General features: G+C 50.3%; 8 protein-coding genes across 8 annotated transcripts; 2 read left to right on the top strand and 6 right to left on the bottom strand.

Annotated features, from left to right (window-relative positions):
- Nucleotides 1–341: 341 nt before the first annotated feature.
- Nucleotides 342–1974, bottom strand: CGGC5_v002623 (Thiamine pathway transporter THI73; the record flags this gene model as incomplete). Its single annotated transcript, XM_032025033.1, has 3 exons — nt 342–626; nt 680–1387; nt 1435–1974. 3 exons carry the CDS (start codon nt 1972–1974, stop codon nt 342–344), a joined length of 1533 nt encoding a protein of 510 aa, XP_031878296.1.
- Nucleotides 1975–2721: 747 nt separating this feature from the next.
- phoD-0 (Alkaline phosphatase D) lies at nt 2722–4938 on the bottom strand (the record flags this gene model as incomplete). Its single annotated transcript, XM_066150999.1, has 7 exons — nt 2722–3507; nt 3578–3687; nt 3740–3868; nt 3917–4017; nt 4077–4233; nt 4287–4404; nt 4471–4938. The coding sequence occupies 7 exons, from the start codon at nt 4936–4938 to the stop codon at nt 2722–2724; spliced, it is 1869 nt and encodes a 622-aa protein (XP_066009793.1).
- Nucleotides 4939–5743: 805 nt separating this feature from the next.
- On the bottom strand, nt 5744–7027 carry CGGC5_v002625 (uncharacterized protein; the record flags this gene model as incomplete). Its single annotated transcript, XM_032027993.1, has 1 exon — nt 5744–7027. One exon carries the CDS (start codon nt 7025–7027, stop codon nt 5744–5746), a length of 1284 nt encoding a protein of 427 aa, XP_031875700.1.
- Nucleotides 7028–8270: 1243 nt separating this feature from the next.
- Nucleotides 8271–10844, top strand: TRK2-1 (Low-affinity potassium transport protein; the record flags this gene model as incomplete). Its single annotated transcript, XM_066151000.1, has 9 exons — nt 8271–8307; nt 8421–8541; nt 8614–8750; nt 8820–9107; nt 9167–9211; nt 9276–9614; nt 9673–10502; nt 10560–10592; nt 10656–10844. 9 exons carry the CDS (start codon nt 8271–8273, stop codon nt 10842–10844), a joined length of 2019 nt encoding a protein of 672 aa, XP_066009794.1.
- A 379-nt stretch (nt 10845–11223) lies between these two features.
- Nucleotides 11224–11697, bottom strand: swnH1-0 (Dioxygenase swnH1; the record flags this gene model as incomplete). The annotated part of the gene is made up of 2 exons (XM_032027990.2): nt 11224–11364; nt 11431–11697. The coding sequence occupies 2 exons, from the start codon at nt 11695–11697 to the stop codon at nt 11224–11226; spliced, it is 408 nt and encodes a 135-aa protein (XP_031875696.2).
- A 1088-nt stretch (nt 11698–12785) lies between these two features.
- Nucleotides 12786–14903, top strand: CGGC5_v002628 (uncharacterized protein; the record flags this gene model as incomplete). Its single annotated transcript, XM_032027989.1, has 1 exon — nt 12786–14903. One exon carries the CDS (start codon nt 12786–12788, stop codon nt 14901–14903), a length of 2118 nt encoding a protein of 705 aa, XP_031875693.1.
- A 2622-nt stretch (nt 14904–17525) lies between these two features.
- On the bottom strand, nt 17526–18524 carry RSB1-2 (Sphingoid long-chain base transporter RSB1; the record flags this gene model as incomplete). Its single annotated transcript, XM_032027987.1, has 2 exons — nt 17526–18192; nt 18247–18524. The coding sequence occupies 2 exons, from the start codon at nt 18522–18524 to the stop codon at nt 17526–17528; spliced, it is 945 nt and encodes a 314-aa protein (XP_031875691.1).
- Nucleotides 18525–19899: 1375 nt separating this feature from the next.
- prtT-3 (Transcriptional activator of proteases prtT) lies at nt 19900–22200 on the bottom strand (the record flags this gene model as incomplete). Its single annotated transcript, XM_066151001.1, has 1 exon — nt 19900–22200. One exon carries the CDS (start codon nt 22198–22200, stop codon nt 19900–19902), a length of 2301 nt encoding a protein of 766 aa, XP_066009998.1.
- Nucleotides 22201–22308: the final 108 nt, after the last annotated feature.

Genomic DNA, 22308 nt, shown 5'->3' on the forward strand with positions numbered 1-22308 from the left:
TAGCCCAGACATGCAAGACATGCCGACTGCTTCATGCTTTGAACGAAAAATGTTTTCTTATCGAGCCTCAAACGTGCCGGCTTCCAGCCGCGATTGATGCAGTTCATCTTTCAATTTTGGTGCCAATTTTGAGGTCGGCGATGATACCGGCGGTATCGAAGATTCGTCGCTTAGCAAAGGTGAATTCGGCGACATTCATGACACGCAGTCATCGAATTCAAGGGGGAAAAGCACTGGATTGAACGCTTTCAATTGAATTTTGGCTCATAGCTGTTTCATACTTTCTGGATTTTGTGCTGTCTGGAGAGCGTTGGTATGTTTACTTGCCCGCAACACTGAGCTCACAGGGTGTACCGAAACTCCTTGTTCAAGCGATCCGTCATATCGCTGAACTCCACATCCTTGAGATGGCCAAGTTGTCCGGTCCGCACGAGATTGTCGCGACGCTTGTTTTCCCAAACATAGTAAAAGCGCAGCATCAGGGTGAAGACCATTGCCAGACCGCAAGTCACAATGATAGCAGTCTTGGCGGGGATGTATTCAGGTGCGGACTCCGCAGTAAAGGTCAATGGCCCGATAATGTTGCCCACACAGAAGCAAATTAAAAGAGTGGCATTCATTGTGACCTATGTCACAGTCAGCGTTTCTGCATGCTACTTGAAAGGGTGAGAGGGCTGACCTTTTTCGTATGACCAGCATAGTTCGCGCCGACGAGCGAATACAGCAATGGCAAGGTCGCACCAATGCAATTCGTCATATAGTTGCCAATCAGTTTCCCGGCTTTGTTGTCGGCTGGCAGGAACGCCATAAGGGCTGCTCCGATGACACCAGGTATCAAGAGGCAAATGATGTTCAGAGCACGTTGGTTGTATCGCCCCGCAACGTTGGTTGCAGCCAAGATCGAGACGATGCTCACGGCACCCGACGGAATGGATAGAAGTGCGGTTTCCTTGGAAGTGTATCCGAAACCTTTGATGATCGTTGCTTGAAATGAAGACACAGCCCCGTTGGGCACGTTTGACGTGATCGTGATCATTGCAAGCAGGTATGTCTGAGGATCAGCAAAACATTCGATGAATTGCGGCCACTTGAACTGCTTATTTTCGACACCCGTCTGGTTGGCTCTCAGGCGCTCGATAGCCCACACCTTTTCCTCAGGAGATAGAAATTTGGCGTTCATCGGATTATCTGGGAGCACAACAATTACAGTGATACCCACGGCAACAGTGACCAGACCGCATATCAGAAACATGATCTGCCAAGAAGTGAAGCTATATCCATCGTAGTGTTGAAAGCCGAACGAGATGAGAGAGCCGACTATGACGCCGCCGCCGGTACCAAGGTACCAGATTCCCATGCGAGGAGGTTGTTCCTGGCGTTTGTACCACTGGAATTATGAGCAAGCCATCCTAGTATGTGCAAAGATCAGCGTACCATGGTTGTGATGACGATCAATGAAGGTGCAACTGCACTCTCGAAAACGCCGAGAAGAACTCTTGTAACGACAAGTCCGGCCCAGTTGTGGCAGGCCGATGTAACCGCCAGCACCGTTCCCCATAGGCAGACCATAATGCCAATGTACTTTGCCGTTGGGTAGTGCTGCATTCCCCAAGCGTGAGGGAATTCGAAAGCAAGATAGCTAACATAGAAGATCATGGCGAGTTGCGAATATTGATCGCCAGAAATGCCAGTATCCTTCTGGAGCCCCATGACGTTGGCATAATTGATCAAGGTTTTGTCGAGATACTGGAGAATGTAGCATGCAAACATGAGCGGCACGATTCGCCAGTCAATCTTGCGTTTGAGTCTCCGCTCCTCTTCATCAGTCATGGGGTTGACGTCGCCGCATTGTCGCAGGAATTCCAAGGCAGCATCGGCGTTTGACACGTCTTTTACCTCGCCCACAATTGTCTCCGGCTGAGCTTCGCGTGAGCTCGCTGACTTTTCGATATCGAGCTTCTCCTTCGTATCCATCCTGAATATTTACCGGAAAAGGTATGTAGTTCTTGCAATACAGCAAACTGGCGAAGGCATGATATTGATTGAAGCTTAAATGTCCGTCTCGAACTAGACGAAATATTATAAAGCAGCCCCAACCCCGCCCTGATAACAGTTGCTCCATGACGTTCTTGATTCTGGAGATTGGCGCTGGCCATGTGCATCTGCAGAAGACCCCCATAGATAAGTTCAGCGATCGCCAAGGACATTTGGTCCGGACCAATGGGAAGGCTAATTCAGTACTGTTGGCCATACTGCTGCAGGAAGGTGACCGGGGCCGGGGTCGGCATTTGTTATCTACAACTGCGGAAAAGAATAACCCGAAGATATCGGCTATCAGAGCACACTCTGATGTGTCGATGTTACCTCCTCTCTTTCTGATAAGAGTCGTTTCTTTGGGCGTCGGCATTCGTTCGGCGATCGGAAATTGTCGGAATAACACGTCGGAATCTAGCTGTGGCAAGTGGTGTGGCGGTCCGTGGCTGACGGCCATAACCAGGCCTCACTTCACCCGTTGGAGACTCTTCCCTTCAACACACATCAAGCCAATCAATCCATACAGTTATTCGTCAAAGTACGTGATATCGCTGTATTCACCCTGCGAAACCAACAGAAATCCATCAAAACCAATCGTGTAATTCCACAGGGATGGAGTAGGAAAAGGATACATCAGTCAGATAGAGAGTAACACATTACATTATTTGTTCACGATTTCCCATCTATCTATGGTGAGTCGTATTTGAGATAATCGCCAGATCCGGTGTCGTGCGTGATGTTTGTCTGCACAACCCGGCCGTTCTTCAAGCTGCCGCTTTCGGCGATGCCACCAACAGCAGTAGTGCCATTCTGTCGGTGCAACTTATTCTCGCCAGCAATGACTGTGAAGTTAGCGAGCGAGATCTCGTAACCTTGCTTGATCCTTGTGGTCGGAATTCCGAAGAACGAGGCGTTGACGGCATTGTAGTCGATGCGAAGCTCGTAGTATCCTCTGTAGAAGAGATCCTGCCACTGCAACTCGCGGTTTGCGTTTGTGAGCCACGCAGAGCCGACATTCGCGTTTGCCAAGGAGATGTTTTGGCCTGCAGGGCACGGCGAGCTGACTGCAGATCCCGCAAACTCCACACCCACGGATCCGGAACCAGTGTTCTGGTCATACTCGTGCTCGCCGAGCCAGACAAGGTCTGAAACCCATGAGGCGTGCGAGTCACCGGCGAGAAAGATGTTGTTGCTCACATTCTGCTCGTAGAGAACTTCGAAGGTGCGGTTGCGGTTGGCCTGGTACCCGTCCCATTGATCGGTATTGAATGGATTCTCGGCTCCAAAAGACAAGCTCTCGTTCATTCGGCTAAAGATGATCTGGTTGCCAATGACGCGCCATTGTGCGCCACGAGTGGAGCTGTCGCGAAGAGTGCGATAGAACCAAGTTTCCTGGCGAGGTCCCATCAGGGAGCGACTTGCTTCATTCTTGATGGAGTTGACATAGTCAGTGTTCCAATAGACATCGGTGATCTTGGCATATTTGTTAGAAGGTGATTCGAAGCGGCGGGATGAGCGTCACGGGTGACTGGAATGTGCTTACAGCTCGGTCATATTGCCGCGTGTCAAGCATGATCAAATCGAAAAGGTTGCCGAAGCTGAAGTCTCTCCAGATACGGAGGTTGTCATCCATGTCAACTTGGCGGATTGGCACTGCGAAAAAATTAGTTGATGCTCATACTCGGTCGAGCAGACTGTGACGGACTCCACTCAAAATACGCACGAACAGCGTTCATCTTGCGCTGGTCAACAGAGACGCCCCCATCCATGATGAATGACTCTTCAGTGTTATTCAGCTCTGAAGCTCCGTCTCTCCACGTATTATCAGAAACCTCTGCGTCTCATTAGCCTGGCTCAATGACATGAATAGGGCCACACTGACCATGGTCATCCCAGACTGGAATCCAGGGAAATTGTTGATGACTGGCAAGCAGATCCAGATCCGTTCTGTAAGTTGCCAATCGTTTTCGATAGTCGTAAAGGCTTTTAATAAGTCAGCAGGTCATGGTTCAGATATGAAAACAGCGTAAGCGTGTACTAACGTATAGATCTGGCGGTCAGGCAGCGGGATGCGGTCCAGAGAGTTGCCCCATCCGTACTCGCCATTCCCGTACTCGTAAATGTAGTCACCTAAATGGACAACATAGTCGACTGAGTCCTTTCTCACCGGGTTTCCATAAGCGTTGAAGAAACCAAAAGCTGCATAACCATCAGTTTCTAGAAATTACTTGCGGCCGAATGAGTAAACCCACGGAAGTTGCTGCAAGAGTACACTGCAATTCTCACAGGAGAATCAACCTTTGCATCCTTGGAGGGAATCGTCTTGGTACGGCCGACGGGCGAAGTATTGTTGGAGTTGCAAACGGAGAACTGGTAGTCTAGGAAGTGTTAAAATACGACAATCAGGAACAGATGAGGCATATACTTGCAATAGACAGTGTATGGTGCCAGTTTCTTGGCCTCAACCTTGACGGTGAAGTCAACATCGGAACTGGTGTATGCTGTGCCAGAGTCTACGACCGTGGCAAGCTTGTCGTCCGTTGCAATCTTCCAGTCGATACAAACTGGAGAGTCGCTCTTCTGCACATAGGTATCGGTGCTGTGGTCGTAGAGAGGAACGTAACCGGAGACGGTTACGTTACTTTTATCGTTGTCCATGTTCGGAGCGACGCGGGTCCAGAGAATGACACTATCATCGTAGGGATCGCCTGATGCAACACCATGGGTGAAGTTGAGTTTCGCCGGATCCCATGGAGAATTAGCATACGTGCGCTTTGCCACCTTCCTGATAGAGATACCAAGAGATGCATGGTGTTTGGACGGCGAAAGATAGTTCAAGTTCCCAGTGAAGGCGGCCGATGCCGTGATGGCAAGGGCAAGGGCACTGACCGCAGATTGAAGCATGATCGCAAGGTGATCAATCTGCAACCGACCAAAAATGAGCGAAAGCTGCTGCTGCCAGAAACGACCACCACTCGGGTGTTCTAACGGAAAACCGTCGCCTTTATGAAGAATCCAAAAGCGTGGAGTTCTGCATCTCGAGCTAAGACTAGTTTCCGGAGCTTCCAGTCAATCGGGATATGGAAGCTCGCCGTCTACACGCCTCCAAGATGAGCAAGCTCAAGCTCGTGGGTAATCATGTGGCAGATGATTGGGCAATTGCATTCAAAAAAGACGGCAACTCAATAATCTCGCGTTCGATGACGACTTTGCTCAAGGATTATGGTTGTAGCCACCGCGATGGACCTCTCAAATCGGGGTCTGCGCCGGGGGGGGAGGACAGCATATCGACTTGCCACGGAGATTGCTGCATGGGACGAATAGGATGCGCAAAGAAGCTGGTACGGTTGTACGCTGATCATCGGCACGTGTCGCCGGTCGCATTGGTAATTGGACGGGCTTGGCAGGGTGGGGATTGCGGACCGGTTCATCGGCATGTCATCTTCAGCGGGGTTCCTTGGAACCGCGGTTGAAATGTCCGATGTTTCCCAGACACGGATTGATCAAGACATCCTGCGCAATGCTTGTTCATCCCGATAAATGATCGGCATATCAGGAAAGAGACGACCGTCGTCTTATCAATTGACAGGAGAAGTTTGTATGGCGTTTTGGGTCTGTAAGATGGAAAAGACGCAGACCAAATCGAAATAAGATGATGACTGACAGCGAGGGGATGAACATCCTAAATCGCATCTGCCAGCTGCGTTTCCTAATCTTCATGGGCAACATCCATCCCCAACAATCTTAGTTGTTCCTCTTCGTCTTCATCGAGTACTGGAATGATGACACCCCTCCGAACGAGGTCCATTTCATCCCATACACTGTCGTTTCCGTTGACCACAACTGTATCCCTCCCGTCGCAAAGTATCTGCTTTCCGGAGTTGTTGGAATTCTCCAATACTTGGCATGTAACCCATGCCTTTCGATGCTCAAGCCATGCAGCCGTGTATAGCGGCCCATCATGCGATCTCTCCCAATCTCCAGCAAAGAGCTTCAGCTGAACCAGCTCCTCGCCCACTTTTTGTTTTCGCAAAAGTTCGAAAAGTTCCATCCCAGTCGTTTTGGTTAGCAACGGGCGGGCCATGTTGTCCAGGTCTTCACCTTCATCGCTCAACCATTTACTCCTAGGCGACGTCGAGCTTTCGTGTTGTCTTCGCTGCTCACTGGCAAGTTCCAAGTTTATTGTGAGTCGTTTTAATCGAGGGTAGTGCGCGGCCACTGATTGCAGCTCTTCAACTGGCCAAGTGCCATTTCGGTTGAGGTCGGTGGTCAATTCTTGTAGATTTGGCGCCAAATCACCCAGAGTGGCAAGCTCCTCTGCCGTGAGAACCTCCCGTTGATAATAGGAGCTCTCGGGCTCTCTTAGTTCGAGACGAGCAAGCGAACGAGCATGGTGCCCCACTACGTCAAGCACAAACTGGGCCTGCCTCCATCCGCAGCCAGAAATCCAAGAAAGATGTCCCAACGAATCGCGTGGCAGCCCAAGAACGAATTCTCGGACGTGATGAACTCCCCGAATCGTCAAGGACGTCAAGGACTTGAGGAGTGGGGGGAGCCGAATGGCAACGACAGAATGCCCCCTGATGTCTCTCAGCGCAAGCTCTCGGATGTGGGAGAAGTCCATTGCGTCTATCCACTGATCGAGGTTTGTCTTATGCTTCTGGTCATCGGGAAGGTCGCGCCATTTATAATACCTAGTCGCCAAGTCGGACATGTACCTCCAGAAGTAGTTGCCAATGCCATCCGGAGCCCACCTGTGGGGGTAAGAGGGAAATAGCTTGCTAGGTGGCTGAACCCTATTCCACTCCTGGTAGCCAAAGGCGTAGCCGTCAAGTTGGAGAGACTCGAGTTTGAACGAATAACGAGAGCCGACAGGGAAGTCAAATGGGAAGTTATACCTGTCAGGATGGCTAGAACAACCAAGCAGAGTGACTCGAAGTTTGATGCTCTTGAGAGTGGTGCTATTGGAAAGAAAGTCGTGGACTTGTCGCATTGTGCGAAGAGGAGACCGCCGCGGTGGGAATTCCACACGCGTCGTTTCCAGACCGCCTGGAATCGTGGTATCAATTTCTAACATCTCATCTTGGGGTATCGTTGAAGCCATCGCTGAGATTGCAACGCAGGACAAGATGCCGCAAGCTACTGTAATGAGCGTGGCGTTCTGACGCATGGCCTTTTGCAGCTGGATGATTATGAGCTTTCTTGAAATAGGTTTCAGGCTGGAGCTATAAATCACTGCCTAGTGTAGCTGACGAGTTTTGCCTCAGAGTTTCGAGGAAAACGAGGGCCAAAGTATGCCTGTTGCAGGATGTTTGCTACAGTCTACGTCATCTCTAGGCACCAACGACGGTTGGCCCAATGCGATTGGTCCATTGGCAACAAGCCTTAGCAGCTCAAGAGCCTTGTGAATAACACCGATGATGAGATTCTGGCGACTGGTAAGATGATTGTGTTATTTAGGCGGGTTTTGCATCAACTCAGCTACGCTATTGACAAAATGGCGTTGATCATGCCACAAATAAGATGCATGTCAACGAATGGCCACGCCTTGTTAGACAAACGATGTTGATTTAATGCAATACCACTGAGGTCCATTGATCAAAAGGTGATTGTTCTGCTTGATTGAGGGATTTCCTCCTATACCGGTCCGAGCGGGGTTCTGTCTTGTATTTTACCCATCATCACCGGTTCTTGCATATTATTCAATGCATTTCTAGCATCCCTTTATCCAGACACAGTCGTCAATCCAGCACGCCTACCATCTTAGGGATAGTGAAGCCTCGGAGTTCATTCCGGCCAGGTGAAGTACCGAAGAAGACACGACTTAGCTCCGATATAAGAATATTCGCCAAGCCCTTGGCGCGTCGGTTCATTTGGAACATTGATTGGACGTGATTGTGAAGCAGACCAACAATTGGACGTTGGTTCTCGGTTTATGTGGACACTAAAGTCTTGGCGTGCGCGTCGATTTCATACTTATGGATGCACGTATCCGTATCCATGTCGCGTCCCTTTCTTGGCTGGACAGGAGCAATTGAAAATACCGCAGGCAGAGAGGCCGCCGTGCCACGGTTAGTGCACATGCCCTGAAATAAACATCAGCCCCCCACTGCGCTTCAATTCCCTGCAACCTCAACACCACACAACCTCTCAAAGACCACGCTCCTATCAGCGCAACTTGAAGTCATATCTAAGCCCACGTGCATTTTACTACCTACCCACCACCTCACCGAACCATGTGGAAGCCGAAGCTGAATTTCATATCCCTCCATTGTAAGTTACACTCCTGGCTGGCATAATTATGCTCCTCGTCACCGCCTGCATTTTCTCTTGTTGAATATGATGTACATGGGTCCCAGCTAATGGCTTATTTTTGTTATCTACAGACACATGGATCCTATTTTGTAGCCTGCTTTCATTTCCTGTGCTGTATTCTGCGGGAAATCTAGCGGCCATAGATGCCTTTTTCTTTGGTGCCAGTGGTTCGACCGAATCCGGTCTCAACACGTAAGTCATCAAAGTCACTTGAATGCTATGTCTTTTTCGTTCGTATATGTCATACTGATCATGATACGGTAGAATCGACGTCAAGGACTTGAAGACTTACCAGCAAGTGTACATCTATGTGATCCCCATGATCACTAATCTCATGTTCATCAACATTGTGGTTGTCGTGGCGCGTCTCTACTGGTTCCAGCAGCGACTGAAGAACATTGGTAAGAAGTGAATGCGTCTTCTCTTAACGCAGCATTCACAGCCTGGAAATACTGACGCCGTACTCAAAGCCAAAGAGCGGACCCTAAGCCGGTGTGCCGAAGATCTAGAAGCGGGTCCTCCCGACCAGGAAGCCGAAGCGAGAGGTCGCAAAAGCGCCTTGGATGAGACACATGCCGAGCAAAAAGCTGTTCAAACTGGCCCTTCGGAATCGAAGCAAAATGAAACCGTGGATACGGGGCTTGCATTTGGTCCCAGAGCAACCACCATCACCTTTGAGGAGAATCTCCCCAACCGCGGCCAATCCACTGCCGATAACGCAGTCCTCCACGTCCCAGGACCTCGAGACCGCGATGATGGTACGTAATCAGTCAGTTTGACCTTTCATGGGAACCGGGCTAAGATCTTTTGTGCACAGGCCAGTCCATGATTGAAACTCGCCAAGATAGAGAGAGCATTGATGGTATGGAGGCCATAGGTTCCGTCAAGGTCATCCGAATATTGAAGCCGCTGACCCGCCGTTTTAGACATTGATGCGATCCGTCCCGTTGAACCAGTCGCAAGCGGCTTGTCTCGGCGACGACCTCACAACATGGAAGGTCCTGCAATGTGCGCCGCTCGCTCGATGGAGAAAGTAGCTTCGTCTGTTCTGGTGCTTGGCCACTCAAAGTCTCTCGACCGTGAATCGCGCCGTTCTGACTTGTCCACACGACCCCGGCCACCACGCACAGCAGATCTCCCCTACTTGTCTCGCCAGGTGACCGTGGGCCGCAATTCCCAGTTCTTCCACCTCACAGAGCGAGATCGTGAGCTACTTGGCGGTATCGAATATAGAAGCTTGAAGCTCCTTCTGAAGATTGTTTTTAGTATACGCCTGCATAACCCCCCACAATATCTAAACAGATTTGGCTGATTTAGCGGTAGGTTACTTTATCGGGCTTCACGTATTTGGAGTCATCTGTCTCTTGCCTTGGATTCTACACGCTCCCCCAAAATACAAATCATGGCTTTTGGAGAACGGACAAGGCCAAGTATGGTGGGCCTTTTACTCTGCCCAGACTATGGTTGATAATCTCGGGTTCACCCTGACCCCGGACTCGATGTCGACATTCAAAGACGCCACCTGGCCAATGCTCGCCATGACCTTCCTTGCGTTTGCGGGAAATACGATATATCCAGTGCTCTTGCGACTAGTCATTTGGATCATGTCAAGGGTCGTGAACAAGAAGTCGGCCACGAAAGAACACCTTGAGTTTCTGCTCGACCATCCCCGCAGATGCTACACTTTACTCTTTCCGAGCCGACCCACCTGGATCCTGTTCGGCATTGTCTTCTTGCTCAACTTCATTGACGTTTTGTTGATCATCGTTCTGGATTTGGACAACCCTGCCGTCAATGATTTGGCAATGGGGCCTAGAATCCTATCAGCTTTATTCCAAGCTGCGTCATCACGTCACACTGGCACTTCGACACTGAACCTATCCCTGGTCAACCCCGCCGTGCAGTTCAGCTTGTTGTGCATGATGTACATCGCGATCTTCCCGATAGCGATTAGCATTCGAGCATCAAACACCTATGAGGAACGAGCCCTTGGCGTCTACGAGGCCAACAGCCATCTGGATGAAAACAACGGGGCTTCGTATGTTATGACCCATGTTCGCAACCAATTGAGCTTTGATCTCTGGTACATCTTTCTTGGTACATTTTGCATCTGTATCGCAGAATCGCAGAGAATCATGGATCTCAATGAACCAGTGCGTACCATATTCACCACTATCCTCGAGAGCCAGTGCTGAGACTTGATTTCATAGGCATTCTCAGTATTCCCGGTCTTTTTCGAAGTAGTGAGCGCATAGCAAGTAACCCACCCATCTCTGAATGTTTTGTATCGCTCACTTTACCCGTAGTGGCAACGTTGGGTTGTCCCTTGGGCACCCTTCGGTCATGACATCACTCTCTGGCGAGTTCACTACTTTCAGCAAGCTGGTCGTTTGCGCCATGATGATCCGTGGTCGACATCGTGGACTGCCATATGCCTTAGACAAGGCCATTATGCTTCCAAACCAAGGCCGCCCCCGACAAGAACATGGGGTTGAACCTGTTGAAAACAAAGCTCACACAATTACGCCAACCATTAACCAGGCTCTAGCCGAAGATGCTCCAGCAAAGCGGCACCTGCAGTAATGCATGCAATCACGGGTAGGACATGCTCTTGAGGAAGCATTTGCATCCTTCTGAAATATTCGTCTCATGGAGCCAGGATCGAGGCATCGTAGCAGATAGAAAGTTAATAATACAAGAGTAGTCTGAAATCTTATAAGCACCCTCTATGATTTTGTGTGTTGGCCTCCGCGCTAAATGCCCTACGCTGCTGCGCATTATGCATAACGTATGTGACATGAGTTGCTTGACACTCTGAAGAGCAATCTTTTGGTAGGCAACGAATCAACCAAATAGTGCAAGAAGAGTTGATGATCACTGTTCAAGCAGAAATTCCGGGGATTTCAAATCAACCCAACCAAGATTGGGTTCTGACTGTTTCCAGCCCAGACGATCCTGCACGAGTTTCGAGTATGTCTTGACCTCTTCGATCGGATAACTAAGAAATGGAATTTCCTTGATACAATTTGTTAGCTCGGCAAGCCCTTCATGAATATCTAGTGAGTTGAGGAGCTGGCTTACCTCTTGACGATGAACGCCACTGCACATGAACATGAGGTGTACGGTGCGACATCCATTTGACAAAGAATATTCTCCAGCTCCATGATAAAGACTGCCCAGCATGATGAATGCCTCTCCAACTCTGAGTTCGGCATTCTCAACTCCCTTCGTCCCGTCTGGACCAAAATCTGGCTTCTCATCGCCCCAAAGGTGGGAGCCAGGAACGATGCGGGTTGCACCATTCGCCTCAGTTGTGTCGCACCCGGGAACAAAAAGACCCAAGAGCATGTCTCGACCTTTGGAATACTCATCTGCCTTGACATGTTTGGCATGGTGATTTTTATCATCACGATGAAGCTTTTGCGCTTTGCATCCAGGCTGTGAAGACATGGTGATAGATATCGAAAGAAGAGGATCGGACCGCTGGACCTTTGGCTCATCGCCATACCAGATTTCAGTTTCAAGACCGATGAAGTGATCAGCAAGGCTCTGTCGAATATGATCTCGTAAGTAACGAAAGTCAAGATGATGGATGAGATAATAGTTTTCTGTATACCTGAAAAAGGGCATCGGAGAAGAACCTTTCTCGCACTGTCTGGCTTCGACCTATTAGCCTGGTGCATGTAGCAGTTCCTCCATTCAAAGCGCCAACTGTGCTGCCCGATTGAGCGCGGGAGGCATCGAGATACGACTGGACTTCTGCGTTTGCTGCCTTAATCGACGACAAGTTGGCAAAGTCTTTAACGACGACACACCCATCGCGTTCGATGGCACCAATGAAAGATTCCAAGCTGGCATCTCGAGAAAGTCGCTGCACCATTGTGATGTTTGGCAATAGTAATTAGAAGGTAGGTCTGGTGAGTTGACCGGTCCGCTAGAGCTGAGCTGTACGTATGGTTGGAGAAGAAGAAGAATGTTTGGAAAGGTCATTTTTGAATGGCGAAACTGATATTATATGGGTCAAGTTACTACTGCCGTAGCCTTCCACACACGAAAGAGGCAGGTTTGGGAGGCCAAAACGGGTCTGATAAGCAGACGCAAAGAACTCCAAAGATTATGACTTGACCAGGGCCGCCGGAGATAAGTTGAGGACTACCTATCTATCTTGCATGTGTAGGTGCGACACACAGTCATCAGACTATGAATCAGCGGAAAACTAAATTGCGTGCGGCCTCCAGATCAGAGCACTTTAACCCGATATCTTGCAGGCAGGCACCTGACCCCTCATGCCAAGCTGTGGATCGGCTAAAATGCCGCCGTCCATGATTGAAGAGAGCTGACTGGATTAGCTAAGCTTTGCAGATGGACTCAAAACCGGATCCTGGGATCAGGCAATCTCAGCTGATTACAAACTGCAAGAACCGAAGGCGGGAAAAATGGCCGAACCATCTCCATCCTCGAATGGCGATGCGACTGGGGTTGAGCAGATCGCAAATGACCTCTTCAAAATCTCGTTAACGGAGAAAAACAAAACAAATTTGTTCGCAGATGCTTTGGATCGACTGGCCTGTACTCACGAAGAGGCCGAAATTACCCTGCATAACCTCCAAGCTTGGGCACCCAACGTGGCCAAGTCATTCTCACAGCGAACTTCAAGCACCATCATTCAAACGCCCTTTCGAGTAATTTGCTCGAAGCAGTCAGTTGAGAACCCAATTGGAACCGCGACGGAACCTAATCCTCAGGGCATGCATCCATTCGATGCTAGCTTTGTCCTCAGACAATACCTCGCCATCAGCTACAGCTGGCATAATTCGGGATGGCCCGCCACACCCCATTCAGCGCCCGCTCCTGGCAGTATTTGGCCAATTGGCAGGCGCTTCGCAGAAGCCATTGTATCTGAGCGTGGGCATGTGCGAGAGGGTATGTGGATGGACCAGATCTGCATCGACCAAGAAAACAACAGTGAGAAGCAGCTTGCCATCGCGTGTATGGATGTCATCTACAGGACATGCAGAAAGCTAGTGGTTCTTCTTGAAGATGTTGAGCTTACAGAGGATGAAGCTGATCTGTGCCAAAAGTATGAGGCCTTCGCCTATGAGCTTGATCACCAGCCGCAGGACTCTACGGAAGCCACTCTGCTTATCTCGTTGCATGATAAAGTTGCGGCGGCTCGATGGTGGCAGCGATCTTGGTGCTTCCACGAATTCGTTGTCGGTGAGCCATGGAGCGACAAGAGGCACCAAACTGTCCACAATACTGTGTTTGTAATTGGTCTTGGCGAGACAAGAACTCTGAGGGTGGAGTGGTCGACTTTGCATTCCATCTTAGCAACAGTCACCATCCAGTTAGGCCATCGAAACGAACACAGCCAGTACCTCAACCCGATTCTTGCCGGCTTTTCTAATCGAACTTCTCCCCTTGTGGAAAGCCGCCACCCTCGAGCCGGTGCCCTGATTTCTAGCTTCATGGCCCGATTCAACGCCGTGTGTCAGACAGCGTGCACAATGCCTGGCGACAGGCTTTCCGTATGCATCAACCTAATTGGAATCGGCCTGGTATATTTCCGGCAGCATGAACCTACCGAGGACGAGGTGTACCACCTTGCTGTACTGCTGTCACTGGCGGCAGGAGAAAAGGTCGTTTTGTCGTTCGTTAATACAGAGCCGCTCAAAGTTTCAGGGAAAGTGTCATGGATAAATAGATCCATTGCGGCAGCTGATACGACGCTGGACAAGTTTGCTCTTGGAAATGTCAAAGGCATTCACAAAGTTTCTGCAGACCGGTTGGAACTTGACATGATGTTTTTTACTGGCTCATTTACAGGTTGTAGCGAAGAAGAAATCAACGCGACCTACAGGATCTTCCCGGGCGCTATCAAGAGCACTCTGCCCCCCCTCAAAACAGAGGCCATGCGAATGCCAGCATTCCGTACCGACGAAGAAATGGAAGTGCCACGTCGTCAGTTTTTAGCTTCAATATTAGCGGGCGGGGCTGGCCTTGCAAAGCGTATCTGGTCGCAACTCCAAGGCGAAGTGATTCGTTGGAATTACAACACCGGGATTTTTGCGGATTTCGAGATTAACGACGACCTCCGAATGCCGTCTGAGGAGTTCCAACGGGCTATCCAAGAGAAATCGAGAGATCAAGAGGACGCGTACTCTATCGAAGCAGCTCTCGGTCTCATAACATGGATCACCGACCCGCGGTCAATCTACTGGATGTCTGCTCCTATAGCCCGAATCAAATCTACAATGGAGGGAGACGTTGCAATTCTCAGTCAATTCTTGTTGACGCAAAATTTCAGTGCAGTCAGCTCTGAAAGTCAGATGCAAGTTGCCGTTCCAACCGATCTGGTAGATGGGGATTGCGGATGGACCAGGGCATGGATTCTGATGCCATCGACCAGCGGGAATGACAATAAGGAATGGAAGGTGGTGGCTAAAGCACTTTTGCTGGGCGAAACTGACCTCGGCAAAGAGGCAAGAAGGAAGACAGCTGGAGGGACCGGCCTAGCCGTCTCAACTCGAACAGGGCAAGTTGTATTGGGATAATAGCAATGCGTTGGATACTTGTATGGCAGCTGTGATACAACAATAATAAACAGAGCGGCCGCCGCGGCCTGTCCATGGATGCACACTGTAATCCGCGGTTTCCTCTACAACCAATTAGGTGAGAGTATGCATTGATTTCAGATCCTTGATGGCGAAAGAAAGTGCATGGTCAAAGTAAGGCCGAGTTCACGTCCGCCCGAGTTGCAGATTACTCAACCGCACCTCGTTTCCAGAGCCAGGGAGTTGGAATGTTCTTTTGACGATACAGAATGAGCTGCTCCATATTTAATACCTTAATTTGGAACAACTCTGATTGAAGAATACTTGAGTCGCTTACCCGTAGCTCTGGAAAATGGACCGAAGGGCTGGAGGCGACGGCGTTGCGTTAGGAACGCTTAACAACGATTTAACAATAAGTCATTAGCTCAATCTGTCTTACAGGCGGAACAATGCTCGAGCACAGACCATATACCAACGGACGCGCTAGCAATAAGCATGTTCCCATTGAGTTTTGGTCAGCTTGCCGAAAGACAAGATACATGAACCAAGCCACGAATCCTACGACCGACGGTCTTTAATGTGGATACGGGGCGCAGTGGAATGGAAGGGACTAAGAAAAAACGGCGGAGTACATAGAGACACGTCATCCCCATCAGCTGCTGACAGTGTGACAGTCTCCTTTGAAATTTCTCTCTGGCACTGAGCGTGCCGCTGCCTTCGATTTAGGCGACCCGCGCTATCTCATCACATTCTCGAAGGTGTATTTTTGACCTTATGCTTTTTTGTTTGCCACATGTCATTCGCCATAATCTTTTGAGATCAAGGGCTTGGGGCATAATCGTGTACTATGATCCCCGAGAAGCGAGTCCGCGAAAGCACGTCCAAAGTCCGAACTGGATGCAGCACCTGCAAAGCCCGCCGAGTCAAATGCGATGAAGGAAAACCAATTTGCCGACGTTGCGCTATTGGAAATCGAAAATGCGACTATAGAACAACACGTGCAGCACCGCCACGCCGTAACGTCATCACGGTCTATTTGCCCCCTACGAAAAGTCAACCAGTATTCGTCGCAAGTAACAGCGGCCTCGATTTCTTCTCACAGAATCTTGCCTCAACTTTAGATGGACAATTCGACTCCGAGTTCTGGAGCAAGCTTGTCTTGCAACTATCACATTCCGAACCTTCGATTCGACACGCGGTATCCGCCATCAGTCTCATCTATCGTGACGTCGAATCATCTTTGCAGCATCCGGCAGGCTTCGTCAATGCCAACCCCGAGGCTCGGAAAGAATGGAGTTTCGCAATTAAGTCTTTGTCAGCGCGGATTGAGACTCACCCCAACTCTATCTTGGTTCCTTTGGTTTGCTGTCTTCTATTCACGTGCATTGAGTTTCTCAGGGGCAATGCCGAATCTTCCATGATTCACATTCATAGTGGTTTCAGCATTCTGGCGCCTCTCCGCCCCAACCGTGAAGGATCCCAAGACTCCACCGCAGGGTTCTTGGCTCAGGATCTCAACGACATCGAAGACTATATTGTTCCAATGTTCTCGCGTCTTAGCGTACTGTGTTGTCTTGCTGGGAGGGTAACCCCAGCGATATACGCACATTCGGATGAAGGAGAGTCTCCTCATAAAGACCTTGATAGTGCCAGACGGCGACTGTTCGATATATCAGACACCTGCATCCGTTTTGTTCGCGCAACCGGTCCCAAAGCGGATGCATTTCAGATTGGCGTCGACGACCTTATTGAACAGGCGAAACTTCAAACAAGGCTAGACGCGTGGCACCAGCGACTAGAGGACTTGCTGCAGCGGATTCAGACTACCGGCAAACCCGTCAATCAGAACGCAGTCAACATACTCTTAGTAAACTACAAGGCCATTTACATCTGGACGCGAGTCTGCACCACATCTCAAGAAACGGCCACGGATTCTTACCAAGCCGACTTCGAAGAACTTATACATTATGCGGAACAAGTAATCAAGCCAAAGCAGGAGATGGCAACACCGCAACTCCTATCTTTTGACGTGCAACTGTTAGGGCCCCTGTTCTACGCTGCGCTGAAATGCCGTCATGCCGCAGTGCGAAGACGAGCTTTGGAATTGTTGAAGCTGGCACCTCGACGAGAAGGTTTATGGAACGCCCATCACGCATACCTCACAGCCAAACGAGTGATCGAGCTGGAAGAAGAACATCTAGACCGACACGGATTGCCAGACGAGACTTCCAGACTCCATGGCTTGCCCCTGCCTGATGACGAGTCGCGGATCTACAATGTATGCGAGCTGCCTTTTGACTTTCGAAAGTTTGATCAAAGCATCGTGCCTAGCCCGACTTATCCAGGCACGCTTGAAGCAATGTTCCAGACGAAGCCGTGGGGCCTGCTAGGGGAGTTTCAGACAATCACGGAGTACATCAAGCTATAAGCCAGGGAATACATGCCAGTCTCTGTCGGGGTCAAGGCAAAGCCGAGTAATTGATCAATCACTTCTTGAGTTCCATTGCTAAGACTCCTCTCTGAATACAATCTAGTCTATCGATCTACAAAGGCTCAAAGAAAATGACAAGGAAATCAAGATCTAGACCCTACCATCACACATTCCCTTATAGCTAAACGGTATCAAGCGGGATGCTTCTGTATGTCTTCCATAGACGAGCCGCTCGCGGTAAAAGCAGCACCTCTGGACTGCTTGATCGACCAAGTCGCACTGTTCCACTTGCCACCAAACGCAATACCCGGGCTCAAAATCGTCATTGCAAGAACTGCCAGGATGATCATCGGCCCCTCCAAGATCATAAATGACACTTCGTCGTTGGCAATGGGTCCGTCAAAGCCTTGCTGGAGTTCCGCAACACGATATACCGAGCGGATGAAAACGAGGACAACAGCTACGCCCAGTGCGTATTGGAACCAGACAAACTTCTTTGTGCGCCTCAAGTCAATGAAGCGTGCATCCTTAACTTCCTCGCCCGTCTTGCGGAGCCGGATCACGAATTCAAGCCACAGCAGCATGAAGGTGAGCAGCGAGACGACTTGAAACACAACTCCCGCGACCATGATGGCCCTGCCTGTCTCACTCCCAGAGTGATCGTCAGCCGTGGCTGCAATTCCACCACCGGCACCTTGTAAAACAAGCGAAATAAAATCGCTAGTCATAAATGTTATTGCGTAGGTGCGCGGGCTGAAGCGGGAAATCTGCTGGCCGTGGACGATGATTATGCGGGAGAGGCAGAGGTAGAGGGCGCCAGCAAGGAAAGCGGGAGCGATTGTCAGAGGGACCAGATAGCTATAGAGACTGTCAGCAACGCTGTTCGTAGGATCAGGGGAAAACAAAGCTTACATAATGAAATTGTTGAAATCGAACGGGTTATCGTGAAGCATGATTCTACCTGCGTAACCGACAACCTCAAGAATAAGGCCGCAGACCATGCCGACCATGAACCCCCAAGTCGTGTATCGAATGCCAAGCCCGATCTGAGCAACAAGGAGCAGACCAAAGATGGCGGCATAGACGGCATTGCCAGCAAGTGTTGGAAGGTATTCAACTTGAGCGCAGCTGAGGGGACATGTCTCCACAGTGCAGTTGGCATTGCTTAGAAGAGGGCAGGTGTTTGACATCTTGGCTGCGAGTTGAACAATCTTTTAGGAAAATAATAATGGTAAAAGGAAGGACAGTCGTAGGTGTATTGGATTGCACAAGTGGTGGAAGGTCCGAATCGATCATTACAGAGCGCCCTTGCTGTATAAATACATTTACATTCTTCTCACTCTCTGTAGCATCACCATTGAATCCGAGAATTCCATTCCCTAACTGTCACTGACCTCGTTCTGAAAAGGGTTAGACACGTACGAGATCCTTCTGCAGCACGTGCCACGAGGCTCAATTTCGACTCCCGCGTTCCATGATTCGCTCCTTCGCAACCGCCCTTTCAGATGCGAGATTGCGAAGCAACGAAGCCACGAGGCTTAGGAGCCCGAGAGTAAGCAGGCAGGCAGGTAAGCGTTGAGCCCTTCCGCCATCGCTGCGCTGTCTAGCTAGGACTGGCCAAGCTACTTCGAGCAACAACACATGATTGGCTAACAGCCGAGATCTCGTAACTACCTAACCAGAAACAATCTAGTAGGTGCCTCACCAAAAATAGTCTCGTAAGTGTCTAACTCAAAAGGGAAATGTGACTTTGACAGGCATTCCGGAGAGTTGATGGATGAACTGGGGTTTCACAGACGATAGGTTCATTTGCCCGCTACGCAGTGCACATGGCGGTGGCGGTGTAACGGATATGGGGTGACTCGGGCGACGGTCGGCAGGGTAATTGACGTGGATGTCTCGGTGTCAGCTAGCAGGTTATGTGTAGAGATATGGAAACACTCCGAGAAACATCAATCGCGGTACCAATTGCTAAGAGATCTTGGAAACGCATAACATAAGCCGAGAACGAGATTGAAGCACAGTTTCGTTGGAAACAGAAATGGAACGGCGTCACCCGTACAATCTTTAAGCAAAGGGACCGCGCCTGCTGAATTAGAACCATGAAGCCCTGGCAGATAATGGAGAAATAATATGGAGAGAAAGACAAATCAGTGATGAGCGAAGGATCGATGACATAGGGCTATGTACTTCGGGTCATGGAACGAACCTATCGTCAGTAGTCCCTTTTCTGTGCGCTGACGCGTCTTTCGCAAGGTAAAAAGAAAAAGACCCCGAACCATCCGGACGCAGTTTCCGGGCACCAAACACAACGAGCTGACATGCCTGGTACTTCAAGTGGCTTTTCGGCCTCTAATTTGATGTTTTTGTTAGTAAATACATGCTCTGAGATGGACCAAGCATCGGCTTCTCACCTATTATGTAAAGCTTTCATTCTATCGTTCTACCCTGGAAGGAAACAACCAAAATCGGCGTGAATCATTGAGCAAACATAGTTTAGGTCGCATTGCTTACTGTTGAAAACTCTGCAATTACTTCGTAGGCTACACAATTCATTGGCCGGAATCAGCCAGCGTACCAGCCCAAATCCATGCCATTCACCATTGAATTGAAGAGGGCTTCCACCTCCCGATCCGAATATGACGCCATGGCTGGCATCTCGGATGGAATTCCGTCATCCGTGTCCAAATCTCCCAGGACGACGGCAAAAACACCTGAGAGGAGCAATTTCTGATCTAAGGCAAGATGTGCCAGGAGGTTTGTACTTGCGACGTCAAATATCTGCATCGCCAATGACACCAACCGGAAGAGAAGCGAGGAGGGCGCTTGTCGCCGAGGAAAGGTTACCACGTCCGCGGTGGAATAGCATAAGGCCAAGATCTTCAAGTTTTCATCGATGATTCCATTCTTGTAGCATAAGACGAGGAACATAGTCGCGAAGCTGTAGGAGATCCACGTTGAGTCCACCGAGTATTTGATGCGGTTGATTGCCTCAATGTCGGGAGTGTATCTGCCCCTAGGCAATGAATCGATACTTTTATAATGTCTCCAAGACCGGTCTCTAGATTGCTCTGCGAGTGCGAAAATAGTCAAGGCCGCCGTGTGCAGACTGACCTCCAGCGCCTGGAGCACGTAGATGGATATCTGGCCCTGGCCTCCCGACGGCCGAATGAGTGGCGATAGACATGCGCTGTTGATAGAAAGACGATAGGATCGCAGAGTCGTAAACGGCATCTGGTAGTGCTGGATTTGGTCGCCGATGATGGGATTCCAGTCCGTCTCCCACGTGTCTAACTCCAGATTGACCTGTCGCAAGCAGTCGGCATCCAATGAGCGCGCATTGGGGCTTCCGCTTCGTCGTGTGGCTCGTTTAAGAATAGACACAAGTTCGCATGTCGCTGAGCTCCTTGTGTCATCGGGATTGTCGTTTGACCTGAAGCGGCCAGCAACGGCCACCACCGGATCCGGGTTTAACGTCGCCGGGAGGCCGCTTGAAAGCGTCAAGGCGGCATCGCAGGTAAGCAGATTTATCCACACACGTAGCCGACCGACATCTTCCAGTGTCGGGAGTTCGTTGTTGTCTGACTTGAAAGGGAGCACTGCATCTTGGTGTAATCCGAGGAAAAGGGCATACCGAATGGCCAGACCCAGCATGCTCCATGCTGAGATGGCGTTGTACCTGATAGATCTACTAGAATTGCCAATATTGTCGACGGGCATCCATTGTATATACAGCAGTATTGCGCGAATGTGATCCAGATTTACATCGGCCAAGTTTGGTTTCAAGAGAAGACGGCTTAGGGAGTGGTCCAAGAGTGAGATGAGAGCCATGTAACGACGTTGCGTCTCGGTTGTAGACGTACTGGTGAAGCGGTATCCGATACAACAGACGGATATGAATAGCGCCGGGCAGGACCGCCTGATGATGGCCGCAGAGGTCTGGGTTTGTGGGCATAGCACCGGTGCCCATTTGTGACAGTGATCGAAGAAGGTATCGAAGGTTTCTTGGGCTTGCTCCATCGTCATGACGCCACAGATTATCGGATCCAAGGCTTCGTTCTCCACGCTCATGTCGTGGATGTCGTGGCGCAAGTGGCGGAGCATAGACATGGGAGTGCTGAAGTCCACAGAGCCGTGAGCATCGCTTCGGCGCCCCGGACTAGGATTTTGGAACAACGCGGGCCCGCTGGCGAATATCTCATCATTGCGGATCTTTGGTCGCTTGGAAAGGGGGGATGTCGCTGTCACGCTGGCTCTATCGTGCCATCTTTTCGTGCCCTGCGGCGATGGGCCCGGCGGGTTTGCGACGTGCAGATCATCGAGACCCGAATCTGGAGTTCTGTTCACTCGGGAGACGACAGCGACGGCAGCACTGAGGTTGCTCACGGTCGCTTCCAGCTGGCTGATGCGGCTGGCCTGCTCATTGACTTGCTTTTGGAGCCGATCAACTTTGCGGGCGCTTCGGCTAGCGGCATCCACGTCATTGAACCCTTGCTCATTGGTAGCGGCGGTGAAGGAGCATTGAACACCCGAGTGGGCGCATCGCCGACAGGGTTGCCGGGCTTGGTCCTCCGGTGCCGATGCCGAGGCGCCGGCACTGCTGCCACCGCCAGGCCTCGAGCACTTCTGCTTGCGACCGCGGCATTGGGCACAAGCTGCGCCAGATAGGATGGTCAGCGGATCATACAGCAGAAGATAGACGAGTAGGAAACACGATAAAGATAGCAGCATGCTGTACGTGCCTTTCGAGGTCCGATAGATCTTTGCCGAGGGTGGTCCGCCGGCGCCCCAGTCGGTGTCGGCCGCAATCGCCTCATCGACCGCGAGCTCGTCGTTAAAATCGGCACGCAACCGACTGTGATCCATGATTTCCTGGCCGCTTTCATTACCCAGGACCCGGCTGCCGGGGGTGTCTTATTTCTCGAGAAGGATGCCATGAACAGCGCTAATGGTATCAAGGTTCTTATCGCTGGT

This window comes from Colletotrichum fructicola (genome assembly GCF_000319635.2).
Source record: "Colletotrichum fructicola Nara gc5 chromosome Unknown KSG_Nara_v1_contig01, whole genome shotgun sequence".
In the NCBI taxonomy this organism is placed as follows: domain Eukaryota; kingdom Fungi; phylum Ascomycota; class Sordariomycetes; order Glomerellales; family Glomerellaceae; genus Colletotrichum; species Colletotrichum fructicola.